We start from the raw sequence: 22,750 nt of genomic DNA on the forward strand, positions 1-22,750 counted from the left end.
CCCACAGAGCGAGGCCAGGGATCAAACCTGCATCCTCATGGATACTAGTCGGGTTCTTAACCCGCTGAGCCACAATGGGAACGCCTGGTGATCTTTTTCTTGTCTGTCTTTTCCTGTCTACACGTGGTAGGAATTTTTCTGATTTGCTCGTGGCAGTGTCTCCAGCATCTGAAGACCATTGTTGGCACGAAATCGCCAGCTGATCGAAATTTGTGAAGAAAATGAAAAGCAGCTCAAGTGAATCTTTGTTCCCCACACCTGAAATAACCCAAGGGAACAAACACAGCCCATGCCCAAAGGCTGAGTCACTTGTTCCTGGCTGCCTGGCCATCTGGGGAAGAGACCACACACAGAGCCCACTTCTCAGAGGCTTTATTTCTTGCACCAAATCTGGATCATAGCTGCTAAGCAGGTGGAAGCCGAGGGAGGCAGGCCTGGGGAGACTGGGGTGCAGCGCTTGCCCTGGTCTTGATGGGAATTGTCTTCAGCATCTGGACCAGAGAGCCTGGTCCATCCAGGGTCCAGGAAGGGGGACCCTGATTCCAAGAGATGGGGTGGGGAGAGCTGGATCAATAAAGAACTTCAACATTTTGGGGGAGGAACTTCAGTCTGGAAGGAGTGTCTGGGTCCCTGCAAAGGTGGAGACTTGCAGGGGGCGAGGGATGCCAGGATGCCAGGTCCCGGAGTGACTCATGAGTTGGACTGGATGGTGTCCTGGATCCACTTAGTGAACTGGCAGAGGTTGGTATAGACGCCGGGTCTGTTGGGCTTGGCGCATGGAGAGTCTCCCCAGGACACGAGGCCCTGGAGGGTGCCATGGCAGACCACCGGGCCCCCGGAGTCACCCTGTAGAGGAGAGACGGAGGCACAGAGAAGCAAGCGATGTGGGGAGAGGGGAAGGAGTCGCACGGGTGAGGAAAGACGGGGCAATAAAAATAGAGGTGGGAAAATAGAGAGATGAGGAGACACAGACAAAGGCAGAGAGAGAGGCAGAGAGGGATGGTGTTAATATTTTACTCCAAGTGCACCTGCAGAAACCCCATGGGTCCCTCTCTACCCAACCTCTAGCCTCTTTTCTGTCTCCCTCCAGGCATGTCTGTTTCCCTCTATTTCTCTCTCCTGCTCCCCTCCAGCCTCTGAATATTGCGTTTCGCCTACTGGACACGCCTTCCTTTCCTTTCTTCCCTCTTCACCCATCCTCCACCCCAATCCATCTTGGACTTGACTTTTGCAGAGAGGCAGTCCTCCACCCCTGGGTGAGGGTCTCTCAACCTGGGCATGCCTGACACTGGGGCCAGATAATGCTTTGCTGCGGGAGGCTATCCTGTGCCTTGTAAGATGCTTAGCAGTGTCCCTCTACCCACGACAGGCTAGGAAACCCCACCGTCCCCACCAGACACAGCTGTGATGACTAAAAGCATCTCCAGCCATCCCCATACATCCCCTGGGGGGGGGGGGTCAGAATTACCCTGGGGTTGAGAATCACTCCCTTGGACCAATTTGGATCGCTGGTGCTGAATTCCCCATAGAGCCCTATAATTACCCTCTTCCAATAATAGCATTCTTTATGGCCATTTTTTATTTCTGTTTATGCAAAGTACCTATGACTGGCTTCTTCTATTATAATACAGATGCTGATTTTGAGGCAGAAAAGCTAAGCTGCCCTGATCCACTAAGGTTCAACTTTCTTGTGGTTTAATGTCTCTCGTTATTTTTTTTGCTTGCTCCTGTTTGATATCCCTGCAGAGTTTCTTTTGACTGGCACTTAGTTCAACTGCTCTGAGCCTTGGCGCCTCGGCTGTAAAACAGAACGACTAATAATGGTTAAATGAGTTAATGGGCTGATGCATGGGAACCACTTAAACGAGTGTCTGGCAATTTGTTCGCTGCTATTATTATTAATATACTATTAGTATTGTTGTTATTCCTTCTTGCCACATTCGTGGCCACACCCAGACCACATTCTGGTATGAAAAAGCCACCTGAGGTCTAGGGGAAAAAAAAAAAAAAACAAAACCCAAAACCCAAGATACTAAGCTTGGCTACAGAAAAGTGAAATGGGGAGTTCCCATGGGGGCACAGTGGAATTGAATCTGACTAATATCCATGAGGATGCAGGCTTGATCCCTGCCGGTACTCAGTGGGTTGGGGATCCAGCGTTGCTATGAGCTGTGGTGTAGGTCACAGATGCAGCTTAGATCCTGCTTTCCTGTGGCTGTAGCTATGGCCAGCAGCTGTAGCCCTGATTTGACCCCTAGCCTGGGAACGTCCACATGCCACGGGAGCGGACCTGAAAAAAAAAAAAAAATCCCCCATCCACCCCTTTATCTAGAAGTATTTGCTCCCAAGTGTTAAGTGGGAACAAAGTACGATCTGGGGGAAGCTTCTCACAGCCATCAGAAGGGGACTGGAGGGCTGTCTGAGCCCCAGCCAACTAAACACCAGTTTTACTGAAACATATTCCTGCCAGCAGAGAGCGTGTTAATTTCAATCCCGCTCTGAGCCTTTGGGGGCCTGAATACAAAGAAGAGTCCTGAGCTGTAACAGTTTAGTTTCTTTTATCCTCAACAATACAGCTCCCATGACAACACATCAAGAAATATTTGCTGAACTATTGGACCCCATCCATCCCTCCAGGCTCAACTCCTGTTCCCCAAACAGGCTGGCTCTTTTCTTTGAATCAGCCTAACACCTCCCTGCCTCAGGGCCTTTGCATGTGCTTTTCCTGCCTTTAACCTTCCAAAGCCTGGCTCATGTGTGTCATTCAGGCTCTGCTCAGAGGCCACCTCTTCAAGGCCTCTCAACCATCCTTCCAAATATTGCCCCCATCACTGGCTATCATAAAACTTTTATTTTCTGCAGAGCCTTTACCAATCTCTGATGAAATCACTCTGTTTATGCTGTATCTTCACCATAGGGCTTTCTTGCTTTTTTTCTTTTTTTAACTTGTTTGCTCCTCCAGCTGTACCAAAAACTTTGTAATCAATCCTTTCTCTCTCTCTCTCTTTTTTTTTTTTTTTTTTTTTTTTTTGCTTTTTAGGGCCACACACTTTTTTAGGGTGGCATATGGAGGTTCCCAGGCTAGGGGTCCAATAGGAGCTACAGCTGCCGCCTACACCACAACCATAGCAAAACCAGATCTGAGCCAAGTCTGCAACCTACACCACAGCTCACGGCAATGCCAGATCCTTAACCCACTGAGTGAGGCCAGGGATCAAACCCGCAACCTCATGGTTCCTAGTTGGATTTGTTTCTGCTATGCCACGATGGGAGCTCCTCCATTCTCTCTATTAAATACGTTATTTTCCTCTTTCTTTTGGGTGTGCCTGCAGCATGCATAAGTTCACAGGCCAGGGATAGAACCTGAACCCCAGCAGTGACCCAAGCCACAGCAGTGACAATGCCAGATTCTTAACTGCTAGGACACCAGGGAACTCCCAATATTTTCTTTTTTTTTTAATTAATTTTTTTTTCTTTTTAAGGCTGCACCTGTGCTATATGGAAGTACCCAGGGTAAGGGTGGAATTGCACCTGCCAGCCTACGCCACAGCCACAGCAATGTGGGATCCAAGCCACATGTGGGACCTACACCGCAGCTCGAGGCAACACAGATCCTTAACCCACTGATCGATGCCAGGGATCAGACCTGCATTCTCACAGCCACTATGTCGGGTTCTTAACCTGCTAAGCCACAATGGAAATTCCCCCCCTCCCCCGATGTTTTCTTTTTAGAAATACCTACGATGGGTTTCTGTTTTCCTTCCTCAAAACACTTCACTAGCATTTGTGAGAAAAATTTCCTACTACAGATTTTGTGGGATGAAGATACTTGACTGTATCTGTCTAAAATATGCCAAGGAGTTCCCGTCGTGGCGCAGTGGTTAACGAATCCGACTAGGAACCATGAGGTTGCGGGTTCGGTCCCTGGCCTTGCTCAGTGGGTTAACGATCCGGCGTTGCCGTGAGCTGTGGTGTAGGTTGCAGACGCGGCTCGGATCCTGCGTTGCTGTGGCTCTGGCGTAGGCCGGTGGCTACAGCTCCGATTCAACCCCTAGCCTGGGAACCTCCATATGCCGCGGAAGCGGCCCAAGAAATAGCAACAACAGAAAAAAAAAAAAAAAAAAAAGACAAAAAGACAAAAAAAAAAAAAAAAAATGCCAAAATAGGAGTTCCCGTCATGGCTCAGCAGGTGACAAATATGACTAGTATCCATGAGGATGCAGGTTCGATCCCTGGCCTCGCTCAGTGGGTTAAGGATCTGGTGTTGCCGTGAGCTGTGGTGTAGGTTGCAGACGCAGCTCAGATCCCGAGTTGCTGTGGCTCTGGCTACAGCTTCGATTCGACCGCTAGTCTGGGAATCTCCATATGCCACGGGAGCAGTCCTAGAAAAGGCAAAAGACAAAAACAAAAAACAAAAACCAGTCTTGATCTCTCTCTTGAGATCTGTGCTGTCTGATATAGTGGCCATGAGGCCCCCTTGGGCTCTCTCTTGAGCCCCTGACACATGGCTAGCCCAAACCAAGGTATGCTGTCAGTGTAAAAATACACACTGGCTTTCAAAGACTTACTACGAGAATAAAAGGATGTCGAACATCTCATTTGTAATTGTCTCCTATTAATTATACCTTGAAATGATGGCACCTAGGATACATGGGACGAAGTAGGGTGTTCTATTAAAATAGTTAATTTCACCTGGTGGGGGGGGTTGTACTTTTCTCATAATAGGTACTGCAATATGTAAAATGACACTTATAAAGAGCCAAAACGTGGACACAACCTAAATGCCCATTGAAAGGTGAATGGATAAAGGAGACGTGGTCTATATACACAATGGAATATTACTCGGCCCTGAAAAAAAGAGGGAAATGATGTCATTTGCAGCCCCATGGATGGGCCCAGAGCGTCTCATACCAAGTGAAGTAAGTCAGAGAGAAAGACAAATAACATATGATATCACTTATATGTGGAATATTAAAAGTACTACGAATGAACTTATTACAAAACAGAAATAGACTCAGGCTTAGAAAGCAAAGGGGGGGGGGAAGGGTCAATGAGGCGTTTGGGACTCACAGACGCACGTTATTATATGCAAAAGATATAAACAAGGACCTCCTGTACAGCACATGGAACTATATTCAATATCTTGTAATAAGCTATCATGGAAAAAATCCGAAAATGAATATATATATATGTGTGTCTATACATAGACACATATATGCTGTATTTAAACCATACATTAAATTGCACATCCAGCTGATAGTATACTTTTGCTGGCCTGCACTGCTCCAGCATATGAGCTCTGTGAAAACAGAGGGCCCAACGGATCCGATCACTGCAGAGTGGGTCCCCAGCCCCTCCTATAGCAAGGTGCCGGCTCACAGAGTTGGTTTCAGGGTGTATCTGCTCGATGGACGGAGAAGCCGCGGGCCTTACCTGGCAGGAGTCTCTGCCCACCTGGTCCCCAGCACAGAACATAGTGGCATCTATCTGATTAGGATAGGCCTTCTTGCACCTGTCCTCACTGAGCACAGTGATGTTCAAGCACTGGAGGACGTCGGGGTACTTCACTGTCAAACGGAGAAATGCAGAGCAGGGCCACGGTGAAGGTCAGGGTCAGGGTCAGGGCGTGGGAGAAGGCAGACTTGGGTGGGTGTTAGAAGGGACCTGGACACTCACCCTGGGGACTGCTGGTTGTGCCCCAGCCAGACACCAAGCATCTGGTCCCAGCAGTTGGACAATGAGAGGAGATGTTGATAGGCCTGACGGCCTGAGTCTTATGGATTTTTCTGTTCAGTTTGATGAGCATGAGGTCATTGGAGTGGCTGGGGTGGGAATAGCCGGGGTGGGGGATGGACTTGATGCCCTGGAACAGCTGCTGCCCGGCTTCGTAGGTGGGTGACAGGGAATAGTGGCCAAGACGGATTCTGAAAAATCTGATCACGACCAACCCAGATCACCAACCCGCAATGCCAAACCTGGTCCCTCCCTCAATTCCACCCCCAATCTTTATCTCCTCCTCATGCCTCCCTCCACCCCTAACCCCAACTCCACCCAGCCCAGCCCAAGACCAATCCTAATCCTTTCCCCACGCGAAAGCACCACCATCTGCATTCTCAGCAGCAAATCTAAGCATCCTCAACCCCAAGTCTAACCATGCCCAACCTCATCTCCAACCACCTCCAACCCCGCCCACAACTCCAAGCCCAAGCCCGTCTTCAATCCTTCCTCTGCTCCCAGTCCCATTCCAGGTCCATGTGGGAACCCTATTCCAGCTCCATTTTGATCTCCATTCCATCCTAGGCTCCACCCACTTCTAATACTGGGGCCAAACCTGGTTCCATCTCCATCCCAAACCATCAGCCTGTGCCTGCCCGAACCAAACTCCAACCCATTCTCAACCCTGAACCCAACCCTAACCCTGGCCCGAATCCTTTACCAACATATGCATTCCCAACTTCCAACGCTGCCGTCTCATTCCCATTCCTGTATCTCCAACACGATCCTATCTTCAGCTCCACAGCCATTTCCAGTCCCAGCCCCCTCTTCTTCCCATCCCGCCTCCAGTTCTAAAGCCAAACCAAATCACATCTCCATCCCTAACCCTCCAACATGTGTATTCCTAGCCCCCAATCCATCCCAACTCCCATCCCTGACCACACCCACTTCCCAATATCACCCCATCCCCACCCCACTCTCCTCCCCAACTCCATTCTAGGGGTTGAATCAGAGCTACAGCGCGGCCCTACACCACAGATCCTTAACCCCCTGAGCAAGGCCAGGGATCGAACCCACAACCTCATGGTTCCTAGTCGGATTCATTTTCGCTCCGCCACGACTGGAACACCCCCAACTCCATTCTAAATCCCATGCCCAAACCCATCCCCACCCAGATCCCCACCTCCACGCCCTATGCCCCGCCCCCATTTCTCGCCTCCACTTGTGTCCAGCCCGCCCCTTGAGGCCCCCACTCACTCCTTCCGGCAGTGGGCGGCCGTGAGCAGCCACTGCGGGTTCACCAACACGGCCCCACAGTAGAGCTGGTTGGGTTTCATTAACAGCGCACCCTGCCAGGGCTGGCTGTTCATTCCGCAGTCGGTCCCATTCACGATGCGGGTGCTGCTGCCGCCGCCGTCATCCACCCGGATGTCCTCCCCGGACCTAGGTCCGAGGTCCCTGGTGCCCCCAGAGGGCTCGGGGGCAGAGGGGTTGTCGCAGGAAGCCACGTAGTTTGCAAAGACAGGCTCTGGGGGCAGGAAGGGGGCGGGGCTTGTCTTAAGAGGCGGGACCAGCCAGAGGCCGTCCAACCTCCGAGGGGCGCTCAGGTTGAGGGGGCGGGGTCGAGGTTTTAGGGCTGGGACCTGGTTTCAAGAAGGGGGGGGCGAGGGGGCGTGTCAAGCCTTGGTGAATGGGGGCTGGGCTAGAGGCTGCAGAGCCTAAGACGTGGGAGGAACTTGGGATACAGGAGAGCCTGGGTAGAGTCAAGGCCAGGGTCCCAAGGAGGTGTGGATGCTCTAAAGAGCCCCGACTTGGGGAGAAGAGGCAAGGGCTGGGTTCTAAGAGCTGTGGCCAGGATAGGAGGTGGTGCCTGGCCAAAAAGGGGGAGAGCCAAAGAGGCTGGGTTTTTTCTCTGGCTGGGGCGGGGGTCGGGGGCTCATGGGTCCCTGGCTGGAGATAAAGCCTGGACTTGGGGTACGGTGGAGGAAAAGGAGCTTGTGAGCTGAGCCAGAATTGGAGGAGCGGCAAAGTGGTCAGCATTGGGGGCGGGGGTGTGCTCCTGTGGGGTGGGCGGTGGAGAGCAGAGCTGTTTTGTGCATTCTCACACCCAAAGGTGCCTCCCGCGAATGCCCTTGGTCCTCACACAAACCCGCAGACAGGGACACGCGCCCGGCTCCATCACCGGCTCCCATTGTCCATTCACTGATTCACAGGCTTGCTGAGAACCCGGGTGAGGGAAACCCTCGTGCCACCTTCAGTTAGGCATGCAGTCCAAGAAACACACATGCACGTACGATGGCTGTCACAGACGTGCACACGCAGGTACACAGAGAGACTTGCTTTGTCTCCGTGAGCACAGCTACACACAAAACTCTGACTTGTGGTCCATTCACTTGCCAGGTACACACAGTCGGGGGCAGCCTCATAGGCTCTCCCTCACCCGGGGCCTGGAGTCTCAGTGACCTGTGTCTATGTGCCCGCTATGGAGACACATAGAGACTGTTACTCACGTCTGCACCCAGCACAGTGGTCTGGTGACAAGATGAAATTCAGTGGACCAAGCATGGCACAGGGCCAGTCACCTAGCATCATCCACCTTCACAGAGCCACAGTCTTTGACACGCTCCATCTGTCACAGCCGGGACCAAAATTACATGCCCATGGGCCCCTACAAACCCACCGTCACCTATGATCATTCATTCGTAGAGCCTCAAACAGTCACAAATAGAGCCATGTAGGATCTGGCACCCGGCCCCAACCACACAACCACAAATGGCTACCTGAAGGTAACTAGTCACACATTTTTATAGCGACAAGCATTTGGGTCACATGCTGGCCCGTAACACAGAGACAGGAACCCCAGATACACACACACAAAACCAAGCAGCCACACACAACCACACACAGCATTCACAGCTCACACACCCACACAGTCACTCTGACACACACACACACACACAGCATCGCACAATTCACGTGTCACATGTATCGCCTCACATGTATGTCATCGACAGTCATAGACAGTTACTTGATATGGGAAAAGGCAACACACACACACACACACACACACACACACACGGTGGGTGGCAGGCACAGCCACACACAATCGCACAATCACAAATACAGACACACGTTTGCCCCATCTTGGAGCCCTGCCTTGTCACATGCGGTCCCCCAGTGCCCCAGAGAGAGGCAGCGACAGCCACATGCACGGTTAGCCTGCACGCATGCACGAACGCACGCATGCACACACTCACTTCTGGTTACCTGTCACTCCCAGAATCAGGGCTGTGATCAGGGCACCGACCATCCATGTCCAGGGGGGTCCTGCTGTAGCCATGGTCATTGCACCTGAGGGAGGGGAGGGGAAGGGGGGAGGCCCAGGTGATTCTGGGAACCCTTTCCCCTCCCCTGTCCGGGGTCCCAGAGCAGAGAGGGACCACGAGGCCATGCCCCACCCCACCCCCAGCGCCGAGGTGCGATTTCAGACGTAAGAGGAATCAGCACCATCTTCCAGCGGGGAGGGAGGATGGAGAGAGAGATGGGGTGCATCCCAGACCAAAGCCCACGGGAAGACATTCCCCGCCCCCCCCCCACCCCCCGCTTCCCCAGACCTCACCTGCCGCGTTCCCAAGTCGGGGGTGGGGAATCAGCTCCCAGCTCAGTTGCAGACTCTCTGGCCCCCCGCCGCCGCCGCCGCCGCTGTCCTGCTGCCGCCGCCTCCTCGCTCCAGCTCGGGGCGCCCGGGCTGGGTTATAACCACCCACTGCTCCCTGGGGCACATTCCCGGGTAGTGAGGTGCCCTGCCGGGCCGTAGCAACCACTCCTGCAGCCTCCCCCTACCTCCGCCCCCAGAGCACCCCCCACCCAGTCCCGAAAGCCACGCCCTACCTCCCTGGCCCCGGAATAGGGAGGGGTCTCCCAAAGGTCTGGCCCATTGACCTCCCCAGGCCGGAGTCCCAGCTCAACAGCTCTGGGGCGCTCTCTGTGCCCCCTGGTACTGCCGCATCTTAACATCTTTTCTTCACCCCTTCCTTCTCTTTGAGTTCTGCTGCCCTCTGAATCTTTTGTATTTTTTAGCTTTTTTAGGGCCGCACCCAGGTGGTGTATGGAGGTTCCCAGGCTAGGGATGGAATCAGAGCTGCAGCTGCCAGCCGACACCACAGCCACAGCAAGGCGAGATCCAAGCCACACCTGCGACCTACATCTCAGCTCAAGGCAACATGAGATCCTTAACCCGCAGGGCCAGTTGCCAGATAGGCACCAGCTGTGGCAATGCCAGATCCTTAACTCACTGTGCCAGGCTAGGGATGAAACCTACATCCCAGCGCTCCAGAGACACGGCCAATCCTGATGTGCCACAGCAGGAACTCCTTTCTCAGACGTTTAAGTTTAGCTTACAAACCGATTTATCCCAAATATGTCTTTTGATTCCGGGAAAGTCTTTAGAATAACATTTGGTCTCATTTACAAACTAAGTGAATGGAATGTCCTTTTCAAACATTTAAAACTGCTTTTCTAAAACCAACACATTCCATCTCTTCTGGAAGTCCTTCAGTTTTTCAGCAAACCTTCCAGGGGATTTAAGTAAGTTTGAACATCTATGCATAGTGCACATATAAATATTACCAGCATTGCATTCTTTCCAGTATGCCCACACTAGAGAGAAACGTGATTTGACTCTAACTTAAAAAATCACAGAGCTGGAGTTCTCTTTGGGGCTTAGCGGTTAACAGTCTCGACTAGGATCCATGAGGATTCGGGTTCATTCCCTGGCTTCACTCTGTGGGCTGGGGGTGCAGCGTTGCTGTGAGCTGTGGTGTAAGTCAAAGACGTGGCTCAGATCCTGTGTGGCTGTGGCTGTGGCTGTGGTGTAAGCCGGCAGCTGCAGCTCTGATTAGACCCCTAGCCTGGGAACCTCCACATGCTGTGGGTGTGGCCCTTAAAAGAAAAAGAAAAAAAGAAACACATATCAGCATTGGAAGAAGAGATTTCCCATTGTGGCTCAGTGCTAACAAATCCAACTAGTATCCTTGAGGATGCAGGTTCGATCCCTGGCCTCATTCAGTGGGTTAAGGATCTGGCATTGTCTTGAGCTGCTGGTGTAGGTCAGAGGCTTGTAGGCTTGAATCCCATGTTGCTGTGGCTGTGGTGTAGGCCGGCAGCTGCAGCTCTGATTCGACCCCTAGCCTGGGAACTTCCATATACCATGGGTGCAGCCCTAAAAAGCAAAAAAAAAAAAAGGAAAGAAAAGTAAAATTCCAGCTCCCACGCTGGACCTTCTCTTTCCCTTCTCTGGGGAGCTGCTACTGACTTAGACGGTGCTTTGTCTTCCTTGGAGATGGCGGTGTGGTGTCTCTGAGAACAGGGACAGACCTGGGGCTTGGGGTGGGGCTGTGTGCATCCAGTGAGGTCATGCCTGGTGCACGTGGGTGGGAGAAGCTCAGGAAGCACGTAGAAGCCTGGGGCCTCACCCAGTTCTGCCTGTCCGCTCCCCTCATTTGTGGGGAGGGTCTCTAGCCTCTCCCTCCTCCCTGCCCTTCCCTCTCCGCCTCAGTAGACCGCAGCGAGGTCTCTCTCACACCCACATCTGAGCCCGTCCTTCCTTTCCTCAAGGCCCTCAGGGCCAGGGCCCCAGGGACAGGGCCAGGGCCAGGGCCAGGGCCAAGGCCAAGTTCTTCTGCCTGGCACTCCAGGAAGCACCAGGGCCCCATCTTCTGTGGACCTACATTCCCAGCGATGTCACCCACTTCTCCAGCCTCAACTCCCCAGCTGCCACCATCCTGGGTGATTTGCCATCTCCTGGATACCCCAGATGATCTCACACCCCCCGGACTTTTCAGCTGATTCTAGCTGACAATGCCACCCACTCAAACTTCTCCACTTGGTACACGCATAGTCAGCTTCCCTTCTCCAGCCCCATCTTCTCGGTCTGCACCGCCACCTCCACCTGTTCCCTGGTCTCCAGTCTCTCCCTTCTGGTCCATCCTGCCGATTGCTCCCACTCACATCCCCTCCATGGCGCCCCATTACTATCAGGAGAAACCCCTGCCTTTTAATCTAGAATCCTGGAGGACTGGGTCCCCTCTTTTATCTTAGCTCTCATCACTCTTTTTTTTTAGGGCCGCCCCTGCAGCTTGTGGAGGTTCCCAGGCTCAGGGGCCGATGGGACCTGAAGCCCCAAGCCTGTGCCACAGCCACAGCAACGTCAAGATCCGAGCCGCCTCTGCAGCCTATACCACAGCTCACGGCAACGCCAGATCTTTAACCCACTGAGCAAGGGCAGGGACCGAACCTGCAACCTAGTCGGATTGGTTAACCACTGGGCCATGACGGGAACTCCTTAGCTCTCATCACTCTTATCCACACACAGTGGCTCCAAGCCTGCTCATGTCCCTGCTTCTGCTGCTACAAGGGGAGTTTTGGGGAGAAAGCCACCCCCCAGGACACCTGCAAGGGGGCGGAGCCACGAGGAGGAGAAAAGTCCAACTGGACTGTATAAGGGAACTAAGGCTATTTGGGCTTCAGAGAGGCAGAGGCGGGACAAAAGCAGAAAAAGCACCAATCATAAAACTCACTCTTTATTGTTCGCCCCGGGGTGCCAGGCACTCTTGGATGTGTCACATGTTCACAACCTTGAATCTCCCCAAAGCCATCTTCTTATGAGGAATCAACGATATTATGCTTGTTCGACAGATGAGAAAATCTGTACCGTGAAGGGAGGCAAGAGGCAGAGCTGGGACCCCCCAACTGGGATTTGGCCCGACTTGGGACCACTCCTCCGCAGAAAGAAATCAAGCCCGTGGAAAAATCAAGGAGGGAGAGAGGCTTGGAGGGCATTATCCTGTCTTCTCTTAGGGGCGGGGGTGGGATCTCAGCCCACATCCCTGCTCACCCTGCTGTGATGCAAGGATGGGGCTGGGGTAAAATCAGGGAGTTTCTGTGCTGTGGTGTCACTGCCTTTATTAAGCATTAAGGGTTGAGTCTGGGTAGGTGGAGGGGGGGCAGCTCAAGAGTTGGAAGTCACATGATAGGATCAGTTGGCCTGAATGGTTTTTTGGATCCAGTGGCCGTATCTGCAGACGTCAGTGTAGACCCCTGGCTTCTCCTTGGATCCACAGGGGACATTACCCCATGACACCAGGCCTCGGAGATGGTCACGACACACGAGTGGACCCCCAGAATCACCCTGTGGGGAAGAGGGAGAGAATCAGATACGGACTTGAAGATAAAGAAAGAGAGGGAGAGAAGTTCCCATCGTGGCTCAGTGGTTAATGAAGCCGACTAGGGACCATGATGTGGCGGGCTCGATCCCCGGCCTCACTCAGTGGGTGAAGGATCCGGCGTTGTTGTGGCTGTGGCGTAGGCCGGCAGCTACAGCTCTGATTCAACCCCTAGCCTGGGAACCTCCATATGCTGTGGGTGTGGCCCTAAAAAAGCCAAAAAAAAAAAAAATGAAAGAAAGAGAAGACACAGAGGAGACAGACGCTCAGGAATAGAGAGAAAGAGAGAGAGAAAGAGAGAGACAGGCAGACACAACATCACAGACAGGGAAATAGAGACCGAGGGACACACAGAAACACAGAGGAACAGAGAGAACACCCAGATCCAGAGAAGCATTGATGGAAAAAGGGGGAGGAGTTCCTGCTATGGCGCAAGGGGAACAGTGGCGTCTCTGGATTGCTGGGCACGTTCCATCCTCAGCCCCGAGCAGTGGGTTAAGGAGCTGGCGTTGCTGCAGCTGCGGTGTAGTCAGGACTATGGCTCAGATCTGATCCCTGGCCCAGGAAGTCCTTAGGCCACAAAACAAACTGTGGCGTTCCCATTGTGGCTCCGCAGTAATGAAGCCGACTAGTTCCCATGAAGATGCAGGTCCACTCCTTGGCCTCGATCAGTGGGTTCAGGATCCCTGAGCTGTGGTGTAGGTCGCGGACGTGGCTCAGATCACCTCTGGCTGTGGCTGGGCTGTAGGCTGGCAACTGCAGCTCCGATTCAGCCCCTAGCCTGGGAATTTCCAAATGCTACAGGTGAGCCCCCACCCCCCCAAAAAAAAGAAAAGAAAAGAAAAAAAGAAAGAAAGAAAAAGAAGGGAAAAATACAGGTTGAGAACAGACTGAGAGAAGCAGAGGGACAGAATGGGGAGGAGAGAGAGAAATGCATATATACATATGTATGTGTGTTATGTTTTACCTATGTTTTGTGTGTAATTTCCACATTTATTTTTTTATTTATTTTTTATTTTTTTTGTCTTTTTTGCTGTTTCTTTGGGCCGCTCCCGCGACACATGGAGGTTCCCAGGCTAGGGGTCTAATCGGAGCTGTAGCCACCAGCCTACGCCAGAGCCACAGCAACGCGGGATCCAAGCCGCGTCTGCGACCTACACCACAGCTCACGGCAACGCCAGATCCTTAACCCACTGAGCAAGGGCAGGGAGCGAACCTGCAACCTCATGGTTCCTAGTCGGATTCGTTAACCACTGTGCCACGACGGGAACTCCCACATTTTATTTATTAATTTATTTATTTACCCTTTTGTCATTTCAGGGCCGCACCCACGGCATCTGGAGGTTGCCAGACTAGGGGTCGAATTGGAGCTGTGGCCGCCAGCCTACCCCACATCCACAGCAACACAGGATCCTTAACCCACTGAGGCCAGGGATCGAACCCGCATCCTCATGGATACTAGTTGAGTTCGTTAACCGCTGAGCCACAATGGGAACGCCCTCTACATTTCTATTTTATGTATATATATGTTTGTAGGTTTATGTATCTAATTATATTATGTCTATAATATAGTCTTTATAATAATACATAGAAAGGTGGAGAGATATTTGCTAACAAGAGGACGGACAATCTCAGAGATGGGGCTCCTCCGCCTTCCCTTTCTTTGAGTCCAGCTCACTGTGGATCCCTCTTCTCTGCCTCTTTCTCCCTCTTGGCTGGTCTCTGCAGATCCTTCAGTACACGGGGTCCGTTTCAACATCAAAAAGAGAGAGCCAGTGGGTGACGGAGGAGGAAACCCAGGTTAGAGGTGTTTGGGGAGTTCCCACTGTGGCTCAGAGGTAACGAACCCGACTAGAATCCATGAGGATGCAAGTTTGATCCCTGGCCTTGCTCAGTGAGTTAAGGATCCAGCGTTGCCAGGAGCTGTGGTGTAGGTCGCAGATGAGGCTAGGATCTATGTTGCTATGGCTGTGGTGTAGGCCGGCCGCTACAGTTGCGATTGGACCCCTAGCTTGGGAACTTCCATATGCCGCGGGTGTGGCCCTTAAAAAAAAACAACCAACCCAGAACAAAAAAAAACCAAGGTATTTGGGGTGGGGATGGTGCCACCCCACTCCCCACTAGGGTCCCCCTCCTGCACAGCTTGGCTATTTCCAAGTAGGACTTGTTGGAGGATCAACAGTCTCCTGGCACCATCTGCCTCCTCACTGTGTCTCTCTGGTTCTTAATCTCTTCATCTCCATTCTTTATCTTTATTATTATTATTCTTTTTTAGGGCCACACTCGCAGCGCAGCGTATGGAGATTCCCAGGCTAGGGAAACGAATTAGAGCTGCAGCTGCTGGCCTAAGTCGCAGCCACAGCAACGCGACCTACGCCACAGCCCATGGCAACATCAGATCCTTAACCTACTGAGCGAGGCCAGGGATCGAACCTGCGTGGAACCTAGTTGGGTTTGTTATCGCTGTGCCACAACGGGAACTCCCTCATCTCCATCCTTGTCTCTGTGCTTCCTGTTTCTGCCGTCTGCCTTTATATCTCTGCCTGCCCCTGACTATGTGTATGGAATTGAGTCTCCCTTTTCATGCCCCTGATTCTCTCCCAGGTTGTCTCTGTAAAGTTTGGTCTGTGTGTCCATCTTTTCCTGCCTTGGCTGTGTAACTGGTGCTCCCGTGTCCTCACCTGGCAGGAATCCTTCCCATACTTCTCATCCCCGGCGCACACCATGTTCTGGGTGATCTGGCCAGGGTAGGCACGCTCACACTCCTTCCGGGGCACCAGGTGGAGGTATGCACACTGGATGGTGTTAGGGAAATCACCTGCCGAGAGAAATGGGCCAGGAATCCTTCACAACCCACCCTTCCCATGTCCCAATTATAAGTCCTCCCTCCCCATTGGTCCCTATTTCCTATATGGTGCTCATTGCCAAAGCCCCATTGGCTGACTCCTGATGGGTCCCGCCTCACATCATTCTTCCCTCCCATTGGCCTGTCTTCCTCATTCTGTCTTCTTTACCTTCCTCATTAATTACACCTTCTTTACCAGTCCCACCTTCTTTGGTTGTCTCACTGGACCTCTAGACTCTCTTCCTCTATTAGTCCCTCCTCTGTTATTTCCCTTCCTCCTTCATTGGACCTTCTTGTCCATTGGCTCATTCTGATTAGTCACCTCTTGACTATTGGTTCCTTTGTAACTGGTCCCGTCTTTCCTCATTGGCTCATTCTGATTAGTCACCTCTTGACTATTGGTTCCTTTGTAACTGGTCCCATCTTTCCTCATTGGCTCATTCTGATTAGTCACCTCTTGACTATTGGTTCCTTTGTAACTGGTCCTGTCTTTCCTCATTGGCTCTCATTTCCTACTGGCCATTCCTCCAAAGGTCCAATAGGTTCTTTCCTAAAAGGCCTCATCTTCTCCCATCAGCGGGCTCCCTTCCTTTTTGGCCCTTCATTCGCAGGCCCACCCTTGATGCTTCTTGCTGATCTCTTGCACTTTTTTCTGCCTCTAGTCCTTCCTCTAGTGACTTCTCTTGACCAATGACTCTTCCCAACTGGTCCCTCCCCCATGAGCTCTCTCTACCCTGTTCGTTTCCTCAATTTACATCCTTCAGCTGGCTCTTCTGCTTTATCGATCTCTCTTCTTCCATTAGTGCCTTTTCCATTCATCCTTTCTTGGTCATCAGTGCATCCTGATTGGTCCCTTTTGACCACCGGCCCCCTTCCTGCTTAGTATCGCCACACTGACCCTTGCTCCTCATTGACCCTTCATCTCATGACCCATGTCTCCATACCATCCATCCACTGGTCTACTTTCCCCATTGGCCGGTTCATTCATTGGCTCAAAATCCATATTTTCCCTCCCTCCCTGTTGAACTTTCACCCACTGACACACTGCCCCATTGGTTCTCACCATTAGCTCACATCCCCATGACCCATCACCCATTGGCCTGTATCATTCTCCTCCTACTGACCCTCTGCCGTCTTGCCCCAGCCTAGGATGTGGCAGCTGGTGTAGTTGGCCGAGCAGTCTCTTTCCAGGGCCAGGGGCTGGATGTGTTCAGAGAGTCGAGCTGGATGCGACAGGCGCAGCAGCATGATGTCCTGGTCATGGGTGGCGGCATTGTAGCCAGGGTGGACCACGGTCCGGACAACAGAACTCTGCTCCTGGAAACTCTCCCTTTGCTGAAGGTTGTGCTTCCCCAGATAGACCTGAAGATTCCTGGGAAGGAGAAGGACAGGATCTCACCTGGAGTCCTTGGGCTGCATCTGAGGCTTCAGAGGGGGCTATGGTGGGAGGTGGGGGTAGGGGGTAGCCTGGTATACCATGAACCCCTCTGGCCTCCTCCCCTCACTGTCCTTCCAGCTCTATAAATGACAACTCCATCCTTGCAGAAGAACCCTGGAGAGTAGTTTTTTTTTTTTTCTCTCTCTCTCTCTTTAAGGCCACACCTGTGGCATATGGAAGTTCCCAGGCTAGGGGTCCAATCAGAGCTGCAGCTGCAGCCACAACGATGGCACAGCAACGCTGGATCTGAGCTACATCTGTGACCTACACCACAGCTCACGGCAATGCCGGATCCTTAACCCACTGAGCAAGGCCAGGTATTGAACCGGCAACCTCATGGTTGCTAGTTGGGCTCGTTAACCACTGAGCCACTACGGTCTCCTGCATTTTTGATGGGAAGGTAAATTGGTGCAGCCACTATGGAGAACAGCATGGAGGTTCTTTAGAAAACTAAATATAGGAGTTCCCGTCATGGCGCAGTGGTTAACGAATCCGACTAGGAACCATGAGGTTGCAGGTTCGGTCCCTGGCCTTGCTCAGTGGGTTAACGATCCGGCGTTGCCGTGAGCTGTGGTGTAGGTTGCAGACGCGGCTCAGATCGCGAGTTGCTGTGGCTCTGGCGTAGGCCGGCGGCTACAGCTCTAATTCGACCCCTAGCCTGGGAACCTCCATATGCCGCAGAAGCGGCCCAAAGAAATAGCAAAAAAAAAAAAAAAAAAAAGAAAAGAAAACTAAATATAGAGAAACCATATGACCCAGCAGTCCCACTTCTGGGCATCTATCCAGACAAAACTATACTTCAAAAAGATACATGCAGAGGTCCCGTCGTGGCTCAGTGGAAACGAATCTGACTAGTATCCATGAGGATGCATGTTCGATCCCTGGCATTGCTCAGTGGGTTAAGGATCTGGCATTGCCGTGAGCTATGGTGTAGGTTGAAGACTCAGCTCGGATCCCGAGTTGCTGTGGCTGTGGTGTAGGCCAGGGGCAGCAGCTCCAATTGGACCCCTAGCTTGGGAACCTCCACATGCCATGGGCACGTCTCTAAAAAGACAAAAAAAAAAAAAAAAAAAAAAAAAAAGCAGCCTTCTGGTTGTTTTCCTCACGGCCCTATCCCTGGGGCCCCTGACAGTGCCTGGCACACATGTAGTACTCAGTTAAAGCCTGGTCGCTTGAACGTCATTATCAGATGGGGCAGTAGGATGTGTTTCACGTCGGGTTCCAAGTCTGCAAAGGTCTAATTGCAGCCCCTCCTCATGCCGGGCGTGGGGACTCACGGTTTTTTGCAATGAGCAGCGGTGAGGACCCACAGCGGATGGATAAGGACCCCGCCGCAGAGCAGGTGGCCAGAGACATAGAGGGCAACTTGGTAGGGGTGAGATGTCTGCTCACAGGGGCCGCCGTGCAGCACCTTATTCTGCTCCTCGGCCCGGGCTGAGGGAGAAAGGGAAGGTCTGAGTCAGAAAGGGGGCTCTGGAGACGTCAGGCATATCCCCCAAGGTGGACCCCGTTCCTGTCTTCATCGTCAAGATCAACTCCATACCCGCCCCCGACTTATTGTGCCCCGCATCCCCCAAACCAACCCAATCCTAAACTCTTCCTCATACCCACTTCCCATCTCTTCTTTTTCTTTTCTGTTCCTTTTTTCTTTTTTTTAAGGACCACATCTGCGGCATATGGAAGTTCCCAGGCTAGGGGTGGCATTGGAGCTGCAGTTGCAGCAACACCAGATCCGAGCTGCATCTGTAACCGACACCACAGCTCACAGCAACGCCAGATCCTTAACCTACCGAGCAGGGCCAGGGATCCAACCTGCATCCTCATGGATACTAGTTGGGTTCGTTACTACTGAGCCACAAGGGGAACTATCTTTTCTTTTCTTTTTTCTTTCTTTCTTTCTTTTCTTTTTATTTATTTATTTATTTATTTATTTGCTTGCTTTTTAGGGCTGCATCTGAGGCATAAGGAAGTTCCCGGGCTAGGGGTTGCATCAGAGCTGCAGCTGCCAGCCTACGCCACAGCCACAGCAACGCAGGATCCGAGCCACATCTGCAACCCACACCACAGCTCATGGTAACACTGGATCCCCAACCCACTGAGCAAGACCAGGGATCAAACCCTCATCCCAGGGATACGAGTTGGGTTCCTAACCCCTGAGCCACAACAGAACTTCCCCCATCCGCAAACAGTCTTATCTTCAAACCCACCTCCAACCAGCTGCCCTGTCTGTCTCCCCATTTCCACAAGCAACCTCATCCTCAGACTTCCCTGTCTCCAAACCTTACCCCTTCCCTGTCCGCATCCTGCATCCCACACTCAGCTCATGATGGCCTCCTCTTTCAAAACCCACCCGCTCCACACCCATGTGAGTCGCATCCCTAGTTCCAATCTCTTCTCCATCAGCCCCCCCGCCCAAGCCATGCCCAATACCCCCCTTTCCCACCTGCAGCCACCAGAACCAGCGCTACCATCAGCATCTTCATGGCCATTCCTGGGAGGGGAAGCCAAACGCTCCATCAGTTCCGGCCTCAGACTTGGCCCAGTCCCCTCCCCCTCCTCCCTCCTCCCCCTCTCCTCCCCGACCCCCTCCCCCAGCCTGCCACGCTCTCTTGACCCTTGGCTTCGGTCTCCCATTTAGCCTCCCGACTTCTCATCTCCCTACGGCTTCCAGCTGAGGGTCCCAGGGAGGGAGGTGCAGGTGCCAGCCAGGAACCCAGAACCTGCTGCCCCCCATGCACGTCTCAGGCTTGGTCTGCTCTCAGCTCCACTTTGCCTGCTGAGGAGCAGGGGGAGGCAGGGCCCCTAACCTTCTCCCCTCTCCGTGGGGTTTCTCTCTGGACCTGGGCCCTGTGCCTATCTGCCACTCACTCCAGCTCCTGTGGGTTCAGTGTGTGGTGTGATCTTACCTGCTGCAGGCCGGCTGCCTGGGGGCCTGACTCTTGGGTTGGGCAGGACAACACGTGTCTCAGGCAGAGAGATGGGGAGATGCTCAGAAATGCAGGGAGCCACAGGGAGAGAACGGCCGCTGAAAGCAGAGAAGACGGCCGGCCGCAGAGTCAGAGACGGAGGGCAGGATGGAGGTGCTGTGGGGCCCAGGGCCGGACAGAGAGCCCCAGCTCCCTGGCCTCCCTGGTAGAGGCTGATCCTGTCCCCAGATGCTCCTGGTGCTCCCTTTTAACCCCTGTCTCCCCAGGTCCCTGAGTCAGGAGGCTACCCCGCCCTTTCCCTCCTCCTCACCCAGGCCTCCCACGCACATTCCTCCCCCCCAGCCTGCTCCAGATGCCCCTGACCTTGGCTGCCAGGGAGAGGAGTGCTGGTCCCTGAGAGCAGCGGGGGCCCAGACTCCTGGGTCTGAGGGAGGAGGGGCTGGGGGCTGGATCCTGGGTCCTAGGGAGGAGGGGGCTGGGGGCCTGGTTCTTGGGTCCGAGGGAGGAGGCGGCTGGGGCCTGGATCCTGGGTCTGAGGGAGGAGGGCTGAGAGCCCAGACTCCCAGGTCTGCTGGAGGAGGTAACTGAGGACACACACTCCTGGGTCTGAGGAGGTGGGGCCTGGATCTTCAAGGAGAAAGGAGCTGGGAGGGTGCACACCTGGGTCTCAAGGAGGGAAGGGGAGGAGGGGAAGGTGGAGCGAGGGTTCTCCTCAGGTCCTGGAGCTGGACCCGTTTCTAGGTCCTTGAGCAAGACAATATCTGAGGATCCAAACACCTGCTTCCCAGGTGAGCACACAGGACCTCTGGCCTCCAGGCCTCCCACCCCCTCTGTGCGCTCTGCGGCCTGCAGGCCTTCCCTCCTGGGTCCAGCACCCTTGGGCACTGGGGACCTGGCTGCACAGGTTCAGTGGGGTTGGGGTGATTCACGCACCTGCCCGAATGTCCCTCTTAGGGTGCTGGTGACCTCTGTGTCCCAGCAGGCGAGGAAGCATGTGTCACCAAGCAGGTCGCCACCCTTGCCGCAGGCTGGGGTGCAGACCCAGGCGCTATGGTGAAAGGGCCTTGGAACAATCAGGCTTTGTCTGCCCCCAGCCCAGTGCCATGCTCCTGGCAGCTCCATTTCTCAAGCGCTCTTCCGGGCAGGCTGGCAGGCGGCTGCATCAATAAGCTTCCCTTTGTCCCCATCTGACAGTCCAGTCCTTTGATGACCCACCCACCTCGGGCCTGGATATCGTGGCTCTCCACCCTCCTGGTCCCTTGCCTCTCAGTCCGCTGCTCCCCTGCGCCGCGCGGTCTCTCTGTCCATCTCTCTCCCTGGCGGTGATGGGGGGGGCCTCCAGTCTCTCTCTGTCTCTCTCTCTCGCTCTCTTGCTGTCTCTCCCTGCATCATCTTCTCTGTATCTCTGTCTTTCCCCCTTGAGTTTCCGAGTCTCTTGCTGCTTATTTTTCTGGGCGCTTCCAGGAGAAGTGCGCGTGTGCGCGCATGCGCGCACGAGCAGGCAGCCGTGTGACTTGGGGAGCAGCGGAGGGGCAGGGGGACACAGGAGGGTTTTGGGGCTTGATGACATTTAACACATACCGAGAGGTATGGAAATAAGCAGGAATGCAGGAACCTTTGAGTGACGTGGGAGTGTGATGAGAGATGCGGGTCCAGGAAGCTATGGCGGGATCCAGGGGGATTTGAGGAAGGTGCCTTTGAACTTGGGCTTTTGGTCTGGAGGAGGGGGTGGGTAAAGGGCTTGGCCCGAGTGGGGAAACGGCAGACGGGTGCAGACGGGTGCGGACGGGTGCAGACTGGAGGAGAGAGGGTGTGTGAGGCCGCGTGGAGGGAAATGGGTGTGGTGATTACAGGACCAGCTGAGATGGAAAAGGGGGGCTTTGGGGAAAGTCGTTGGGTAATAAGTAGGACTGATATGAATAATGGCCACCTCAGCACCAGCCGGGCCGGGCACTATGGGTAATTTTAATTCTTGCATTAAATGGCATTGTCACCACCTTTGCTTGGCACTGTCACTCCTGGGATGAGAACCAAAAGCTTTCTGGGCTGCTCCCCTCACCGCCCCCTCCTCCCCGAGTCCCCCAGGCCCTCACTGAACTCAGCATCTTCGTGCCAGGACCCGCTGTCCTCCTTGGCTCCAGGTTGAATGGCTCACAGTCTGTTAATGTCCAAGCCTTGTCCCATCGCTTCTTCTCTCTATGTGGTCCTTTGTCACTATCTCTGTCCTCTGCTCAGACCTGCTCCTCTCCCACGTAGGCCATTGCCCCAAGCTCTTCCCCTTCTCTGTATCCTTTGCTTGACCTTAGAGGCATCTTCCTGTGTCCAGAGTTGAGCCTGCCTCTCTCCTGCTCACAGCCCTGGCCTGGATCTCCTGGGACCTTCAGGACGAGGTCCCAGCCCTTCAGACTGGCTTTGGAAGACCAGTTGGTGCTGGCCAATGGGAATATAATGCCAGGGGAGTTCCCTTAATAGCTCAGTGGTAATGAACCCAACTAGTACCACGAGGGCGCAGGTTCAATTCCTGGCCTCACTCAGTGGGTTAAGGATGCAGTGTTGCCACGAGCTGTTGTGCAGATCACAAATGCAGCTTGGATCTGGCCTT

The 22,750-nt window shown here is 53.4% G+C and overlaps 2 protein-coding genes across 2 annotated transcripts; both read right to left on the reverse strand.

Annotated features, from left to right (window-relative positions):
* Positions 1 to 356: 356 nt before the first annotated feature.
* On the reverse strand, positions 357 to 9,445 carry KLK5 (kallikrein related peptidase 5). The gene is made up of 6 exons (XM_021094831.2): positions 9,335 to 9,445; positions 8,983 to 9,066; positions 6,973 to 7,243; positions 5,677 to 5,933; positions 5,434 to 5,567; positions 357 to 846 (listed from the first exon to the last, which is right to left on the reverse strand). The coding sequence occupies exons 2-6, from the start codon at positions 9,059 to 9,061 to the stop codon at positions 691 to 693; spliced, it is 897 nt and encodes a 298-aa protein (XP_020950490.2). The 5' UTR covers positions 9,062 to 9,066; positions 9,335 to 9,445; the 3' UTR covers positions 357 to 690.
* Positions 9,446 to 12,283: 2,838 nt separating this feature from the next.
* Positions 12,284 to 21,592, reverse strand: KLK6 (kallikrein related peptidase 6). Its single transcript, XM_021094832.2, has 7 exons — positions 21,082 to 21,592; positions 20,128 to 20,246; positions 19,665 to 19,712; positions 18,499 to 18,655; positions 16,908 to 17,155; positions 15,620 to 15,756; positions 12,284 to 12,904 (listed from the first exon to the last, which is right to left on the reverse strand). Exons 3-7 carry the CDS (start codon positions 19,708 to 19,710, stop codon positions 12,752 to 12,754), a joined length of 741 nt encoding a protein of 246 aa, XP_020950491.1. The 5' UTR covers positions 19,711 to 19,712; positions 20,128 to 20,246; positions 21,082 to 21,592; the 3' UTR covers positions 12,284 to 12,751.
* Between the last annotated feature and the right edge of the window lie 1,158 nt (positions 21,593 to 22,750).

Source organism: Sus scrofa, chromosome 6 (genome assembly GCF_054392235.1).
Source record: "Sus scrofa isolate SSC_HxYL_T2T_F1_AM1 chromosome 6, Sscrofa_HxYL_maternal_Yorkshire_Landrace_v2.0, whole genome shotgun sequence".
NCBI classification, from domain to species: Eukaryota; Metazoa; Chordata; class Mammalia; order Artiodactyla; family Suidae; genus Sus; species Sus scrofa.